Source organism: Myxocyprinus asiaticus, chromosome 42 (genome assembly GCF_019703515.2).
Source record: "Myxocyprinus asiaticus isolate MX2 ecotype Aquarium Trade chromosome 42, UBuf_Myxa_2, whole genome shotgun sequence".
Classification (NCBI taxonomy): Eukaryota; Metazoa; Chordata; class Actinopteri; order Cypriniformes; family Catostomidae; genus Myxocyprinus; species Myxocyprinus asiaticus.
The window spans coordinates 387,501-395,000 of NC_059385.1; the positions used below are offsets into that span (position 1 = coordinate 387,501).

The 7,500-nt window shown below is 41.4% G+C and overlaps 3 protein-coding genes across 10 annotated transcripts in view; 2 read left to right on the plus strand and 1 right to left on the minus strand.

Annotated features, from left to right (window-relative positions):
• Positions 1-2,361, minus strand: part of LOC127433078 (kelch-like protein 24) — a 27,522-nt gene extending 25,161 nt beyond the window's left edge. Inside the window, exons 1-2 of the mRNA XM_051684730.1 lie at positions 2,313-2,361; positions 2,150-2,222 (exon numbers count right to left, since the gene is read on the minus strand). The gene's annotated coding sequence lies outside the window, so the exon portion shown is untranslated. The remainder of the gene's footprint in view (positions 1-2,149; positions 2,223-2,312) is intronic.
• LOC127433095 (ATP-sensitive inward rectifier potassium channel 15-like) overlaps positions 1-7,500 on the plus strand; it is a 344,355-nt gene that overhangs the window by 178,014 nt on the left and 158,841 nt on the right. The window contains exon 2 of one of the 8 annotated variants that reach the window (XR_007895833.1): positions 1,383-1,642. The exons of 6 other annotated variants lie outside the window; for them this stretch is intronic. The gene's annotated coding sequence lies outside the window, so the exon portion shown is untranslated. Of the gene's footprint in view, positions 1-1,382; positions 2,319-7,500 lie in introns of those variants that run through there. One more of the 8 variants, XR_007895832.1, reaches the window with a different exon arrangement.
• The window catches only part of LOC127433072 (transforming growth factor beta activator LRRC32-like), a 7,602-nt gene continuing 302 nt past the window's right edge, over positions 201-7,500 (plus strand). The window contains exons 1-3 of the mRNA XM_051684718.1: positions 201-357; positions 2,340-2,430; positions 3,973-7,500. The exon at positions 3,973-7,500 is cut by the window's right edge and continues 302 nt beyond it. Coding sequence (XP_051540678.1) covers positions 2,344-2,430; positions 3,973-5,877 — 1,992 coding nt within the window. The 5' untranslated portion in view covers positions 201-357; positions 2,340-2,343 and the 3' untranslated portion in view covers positions 5,878-7,500. The remainder of the gene's footprint in view (positions 358-2,339; positions 2,431-3,972) is intronic.

Consider the following 7,500-nt stretch of genomic DNA (forward strand, 5'->3'; position numbering starts at 1 on the left):
AGAAGAGAGAGAGAGAGCAGAGAGAGAGGGAGAGAGAGAGCAGAGAGAGAGAGAGAGAGGGAGAGAGAGAAGAGAGGAGAAAGAGAGAGAGAGAGGGAGAGAGAGAGAGGGAGACAGAGAGAGAGAGAAGAGAGGAGAAAGAGAGAGAGAGAGAGAGAGAGAGAGAGAGAGAGAGGGTGGTCAGGGGCGTCCAATCCCACACAAGGCTTGAGCTGAGAAGGAAAAAACAAGTGAGTATTGCAGGATATTCTCACAGGATGTGTAGCAGAGCAGAGAGAGAGATGCAGCTGTAGTTCAGTATGAATGAGTCTCTCTACAGCAGATAACAGCAGCACAGGAGCAGCACACCACTGACAGGTAAAACACCTGACATCTTCTGAAACACTGCTGTGCACTTATACTCAAGAGCTGCTGGAGTTTGTGTTTTTATTGGGCAGTTCTTCAGGACTGAAGATTGGAAGATTCAAATCATGCTAATATTTGGAATGTTTTTGACTTTGTGATTGAATTTAACACTGCAAAAAAAAAAAAAAAAAAAAAATTCTTATTTGAGATAGATTACTTAAGAAGCAAAATGATATTAGATATTAAGTCTTGTTTTCAGAGAAATAATAATTAAAAAAAGTGTGTTTCATGCTTATAACTAGACATTTTATTTATTTATTATTTTTTTTTGCTCTTCCTTTGAATTAAGTTTAATTTACTTACACCATTAGCAAATAGTTTTTGTCTTGTTTTAACTATAAAACTCACTGAACTTTGTTAGATTGTTCTGAAATCAAGACTTGAAGGAATATTCCGGGTTCAATACAAGTTCAGCTCAGTCGACAGCATTTGTGTCATAATGTTGATAACGACAAAAATTAATTTCGACTCGTTCCTCCTTTTCTTTAATAAAAGCACAAATGTGTGTTCCAGTGAGACACTTACAATGGAAGTCAATGGGGTCAATCTGTAAACATTAAAATACTGTTTCAAAAGTATAGACACAAGACATAAACAACATGTGTGTTAACATGATTTTACTGTGATTAAATCACTTACTAACCACATCTGTGGAAAGATATAGACAATTTGGCAACTTTGTTGCCATGACAATGTAACAATGTAAACCCTAAAACAACTTTACAGCTGAAATAATACATGTGTTTTAACAGAATTAATGTAAGTGCTTTTATAAAATTATAAGCTTCACATTTCTGACTTTAAACCCTCCAAAAATTGACCCCATTGACTTCCATTGTAAGTGTCTCACTGGAACACACATTTGTGCTTTTTTTTTTTTTTTAAAGAAAAGGAGGAACAGGTGTGAGTATTGACACTGACTATCACCCCTGGAGTCGCGAGTTTGAATCCAGGGCGTGCTGAGTGACTCCAGCCAGGTCTCCTAAGCAACCAAATTGGCCCGGTTGCTAGGGAGGGTAGAGTCACATGGGGTAACCTCCTCGTGGTCGTGATTAGTGGTTCTCGCTCTCAATGGGGTGTGTGGTAAGTTGTGTGTGGATCGTGGAGAGTAGCATGAGCCTCCACATGCTGTGAGTCTCCGCGGTGTCATGCACAACGAGTCACGTGATAAGATGCACGGATTGACGGTCTCAGAAGTGGAGGCAACTGAGACTTGTCCTCCACCACCCAGATTGAGGTGAGTAACCGCGCCACCACGAGGACCTACTAAGTAGTGGGAATTGGGCATTCCAAATTGGGAGAAAAGGGGATAAAAGAAAAAAGAAAGAAAAAAGAAAAGAAAAGGAGGGACGAGTCGAAATGCATTTTTGTGGTAGTCAACATAATGCCACAGATGCTGTCGATTGAGATTAACTTGAATTGAACCCGGAAAATTCCTTTAATATCTTATGTCAATTTATTGCCAAGTAAATGTATCTTGTTTTAAAGGTGTTTAGATATTTTACTTGAAAACAAGACAAAAGTACTGAGTAAGTAAATGAGTCATTTGTGGAAAGCCGAGGGTTCGTCTGTGCTGTAACTTCATCATAGAATCATAGTGTGATATAATTAAACAGATGTGTAGAAATGTGGAAATGATGATTAACCTTTAATATTTCTGCTTTGTCAAATCTGTGGGTGTTTCTATTCATGTCAACTGTCAGTGCACTTAAGGAACTACAGGACATCAGTGTGTTGACTTTACCTTAAAGAGCAGCGACTCTGACACACTGTTTACATCACTGACGTATGAAAGATTCCGACGATCGTGTCACACACTGAAATAAAAAACAGAAGCAGCATGGCTGGCAGATAAAGTGTGATGTCATCAGTATGAGTGTATTAACAGCTGTCAGTCATTCACTCACTCATGTGTTAAATGTGTGTTTCCTCAGCATTATGGGGCCTCGTCTGTGGATCCTGATGCTCATGGTGACTCACATCACAGCGTTCAGACGTCCACGAGATCTTTCACCCTGTCAAGTGGTGAGTTACAGCATCTTCTATGAAACTGATTGACTTCAAACTTGTCTGGTGTGAAGTAGTTACCTGTTAGCTCTGTCTGTGTTTGTTCTATACACCTGTCTCACACATAGTAAATCTGATGGAACAATTCACTTCCATTGCTGATGGTCCAACTCTTCGTCCTTAGAGTGTTTAGTGTTTATCAAATTGGAAAAAGGACTTTTTTTTAGTTCCAAAAAGGATCTTAGTTCCATCTCGATGTGTAGGAAAGATAAATCATCAATCAGATCTCGGTCATTTCTTTTAGACAACATTGAGATTAAATGAAGAGCACATGGAGACTTTTGTTGAATGGTTCTATACAGAAATCTGATATATGGCCATTTATTTAAAATGATAGTTTAGATATTTGAGCATATACAGTATGTATATATTCAAATTCCGCCAGTATTTGGGAAAATAAACAGTACTATGTCATATAAATGAAAACAGACTTTTTGTAGTATTTTAAAATACATGTTCCATATATGTCCACGTATGTGACTTTTCATATCAGTGATAACAATATATGAACATATATCTCAAATATATGTTTTATATATATTGCCATATATCAGATTTTTGTATATTCTCACATGTGTCTCCTCTAGTTATTTTTAACTGTGCATAAAAGTCTGCAAGAGTCGGAGATCTCAATATGAACTCAAACATTTCTCATCAAATGATCTGAGCTCTGCTATCCACATTCATTTTATAGCTCTAAACTCTTACTGTATGTCAACAGTTGACTCATTTTAGAAGACTATAAAATTCAGACACTTCAGTATTGTTGACATCACTATATTTGATTCAAAATTTGCTCAATACTGTAAGACCCTTTGGTGAAGTGCGAGGCGACACTATTAAGAAAGTCAGCTTTTTCCATCGATGAGCTGATAATGGCCAAGCCAGTGTAAGTGAGTTTAGGACGGTTGTGTTCAGGACAGGAAATCATTTCTGGCTGTGGACATCAGTGACACCCACAGCTAATGTGCGTAGAGGAAGTATGTGTAGGATGAAATATATCCATTATGTCTTTGTCTTCTCACTGCTTGCTGAACTCTGATCTTACAAGGAAACGAAGGGGCAGTCCAAGAGACGAGGGAAAGTTCTGAAATACAGTCCCTACTGTAAGCAGAGCCGCAGTCATGTGATGAACATATAATGTGTGATGTGTGCATGTAGATGAGTGCAGAGATAGCACACATCAAGAACCCATGAATGCTTTCCATCATACATCATGCTAAAAACTGTGAGGTCCATTGATTTGAAATATTCCAGGAAACAGCAGCCAGTATGGCAGTATGATGTCATGAGTAATGCATTATGCACGTCATTATGGCTTAAATATGTCCACATCATCTGTGGTAAATTAGTGGAGACTAATATCTACTAGTTCTTATAGCTAAACTGGTACAGTATGGTACTAACAACACCAAGACCATGGGTACTGCATAATTGTGAATGTAAAGGTCCATCCGTGAGGCCTGCTGTTATATGTTCCTCTGTTTTGTGATTTTGCAGTTCCAGGAAGATGCCAACTGCAGCAATCTGGACCTCAAAAGCATCCCAACGCAACTGCCGCCCACCATCCACATGCTCGATCTGTCACGTAACCTTCTCCAGAACCTCACGGACGATGTTCTCTTGGCCTACTCCAGCATTCAGCATCTCAACCTTCACTCCAACAAGATCCAGTTCATCCAGCCGGGCCTCTTCCAGGCCTTGAACCATCTGCAGGTGCTAGATCTCTCCAGGAACTTTCTTGACCTTTACGCTGCTCTGAAAACACCCGTTGGGCCGCTCACTTCAGTACAGCGCCTCGATCTCTCAGGAAATGGCCTGTTTACTGATATGAGCGGCTACTTCCTGAGCGATGCCCCAGCCCTCACCAACCTCTCATTAGATGGGAACAGCATTACCAAAATCCGCAGAGACACATTTAATGGAACTCAAGCTCTGAGAAACATCGACTTACATAATAACGTTATCATAGAAATCGAAGAAGGTGCCTTTGAGTCTTTAAGCAATCTCTCTGAACTTGATTTATCCGTGAACTCCATTTCTTGTATCATGGATTTCAACCTCTTCCAGCTCAAAACGTTGAACCTGAGCCAAAACAGCATGACCAACTTCCAGACCATCGACTCAGAGCTTGAGTTTGAGCTGCTGTACTTGGACTTGAGGGAAAATAAGATAATCTACTTCCCTGTTCTGCCCCGAAGGAACAAGCTCATATATCTGGACCTGTCCAGAAACCTCTTGAGAAGTGTGAACTGCTCAGGTTCTTTAGAAGACCTGGAGAATCTGAGGGACAGTGGGTATCTATTGACTGATCATGACAAACACATTTCCTGCATTAGTAAGAGGCATCAAGATCTTCCAAGATTGCTGTACTTGGACTTGAGTTACAACCAGCTCAAATCAGTTCCCTCCTCGTTCTTCGGCAGTATGGAGTCTTTGGAGACCCTCAACATAAGCAATAACTGTTTGGAGAGCTTCAGTGTGGACTCAGAAAGTCCTCTGAACACTCTTAAAACCCTGGACATCAGCTTCAACAATCTGCACAACCTGTCATTCGGGGAGAGGACACTGGCTGCATTGGAGGTGCTGCACCTGCAGGGGAATGCTCTTAGCACATTAGATGGCAGTATATTCTCAAGGCTGCCCAGCATCCGCAGTCTCCATCTTCAGCAGAACCAACTGAGCATCTGTTCTTCTCAATTGGATCCAGCAATTGGCTGCGTCTTCTTGTCTCGCATACCCACCTTGAGCTATCTTTACCTCTCCGACAACAACCTCTTTTCCATTCCACAAAGTGCGTTCCAGGGCAGTCCACTGCACATCCTGGACCTGTCTCTGAACCCTGGCGTAGAGGTCAGTCCTCTGTTTCTCTCAGGTTTGGAGACCACCCTCTCCCATTTGTCTCTGAGGGGAAACCAGCTCCAAACGCTACCAGTCGACTTCACCCACTTCCGAAACTTAAAGTCGTTAGATCTGTCAGTGAACCGGCTCTCAGGTTTGTCTCTGTGGAGCAGAGACTCTTCCGTTGAGTCGCTGAACTTGCAGAATAACAGTCTGGTGACGCTCTCTCCCGACACGCTGCAGAAAGCACTCAGGATTTTGTACGTGGGATCGAACCCGCTGAGCTGCTGTAGAAACCAGCACCTGCTCACGCTCCTGCAGCAGGACAGACTGATGGTGGCTGACGTCTCCAACGTCACCTGCTGGTACACCAAAGACTCGGAAAACTTGGAGATCAGCATGAGTGCTGTGCAGCCGGAGCACTGCAAATCTGTGGATGCTAAAGTGTTATTGATTAGTGTGATTGTTGTGTTAGTGCTAGGACTGATGCTGGTATTGACTGTCGTCATGAAGCTCCTGTGTCACTCGAGAAGACACCGATTCAACAGAGGCATCAAAGCTTAAAGCAAAACTGAAGGACAAAAGAGGAAAAAGAAACCAAAGTACTCTCACCTGACTGTGGTGCCGCTTGCATGACTGCAACCGCATCAGCGGGTTTCAGTATGGAACGCGTGGGTCTCTGGAACAAAATGTGAAATGCAGAACACTGAATGTGTGGAGCAGATTTTTGGACACATTTTAGTCTGGTCATCACCATTTGCATTCACATAAAATTTGACATTGTAATTGGTATTTATAACACAATGTATGGTTCATTGTTGTATTTATGACACGCAAATGCATGCAGAGTTTACTGATGGAGCTTCAAGCCAAAAAGAATCAACACACACACACACACACACACACACACACACACACACACACAAAACATACATGAAAACCCAAAGAACAAGAAGTAGGGGCCATTCACAATTCTTGCTCCCAAAAGCGGCCATAAACGAATGGAATGCAGTGTTCTTGACAAGTGTTTTTTTGAAAAGTTGTACTTCTTTTAACTTGAAATGGTCTCTTAAAAACACAGTCCTCATGGCGCAAAATGCTTTTCAACGGTCAGATATGTCTGTCTAGTGCATTTTTACATAGATCAACAATATTAAAACAAGTGCAGTCCGCTGAAAGCATGCACAGGGTTGACAACTTTACGGCACGTGAATATGGGATGTTTGAGCATTTTGAGCACTTAAATGTGGCACCGGGTCCCCTATTTTGCCGCTTTGATACGGGACGGGGTGCCCTTGAGCGTTTTGCTGCTTAAATAAGGGACAAGAGACATGTCCGCTAATACGCGATAGTTCGCAACCCTAGTCCTGTGTGAACGGCCCCCTGAACAGCAATACTGATCAGAATGAGCTCAAATAAATAGAAACATGATGGATAATACTGCGGTTTGGTAAAAGTTTGTCTAGTAGGATATTTTCAGGAATAACACTACACTTTCTGGATTTGTATGCACTTTAATGGTTTTGATTTGTGAATATGGAAACAAAATGTAACTGTAATATTTTAGGCTAAATGCTTAACATAGTGCAAACACTAGAGTTACAAAAGATACTAACAGTGTTCAGAGGGGTCGAGGTTAGTTTCACTGGAGAGAGAGAGAGTTCAAGAGCTAGACATGTGATTGTAGAAGTGTTTTAATCTATGTTTTTATAAGAGTAGGGTGTTGTATGTTGTGCATTAGTAGAAGGCATCTGATTGGACATGAGGAAGTGTTATTGCAGGACATCTGCAGTAAAGCATGTAGCTTGTTTTTGCAGTTTAAGTGCTGCAGGATCACTTTCCTGTTGTTGAACTTCAATTCAGACCTCGAGCAGTGTCAGTTTGTGCTGCCTAAATCATTTCTTCATTATAACTCAACCAGTTACATTAAATTATGTTAAACTTAGAGACTGGCATCAGGTTTAGCTCCACTTTGGGCACAAACACACCCACCGGCGCTGCTGTTTGATCATTCGGCTCTTTTTTTAGATCTTTCCAGTGCAGACAGAAATAAGTTTGACCCTGGAGTCTATATCAGGTGTTGTGCATTCACCGCAGATAAAGATAGGCAGGAAATCCCTGTTGAAGGAAGCGTACATCATCACTGCAGATATTAATAGCGGTTTGTTTCATACGCTGTTGACACAG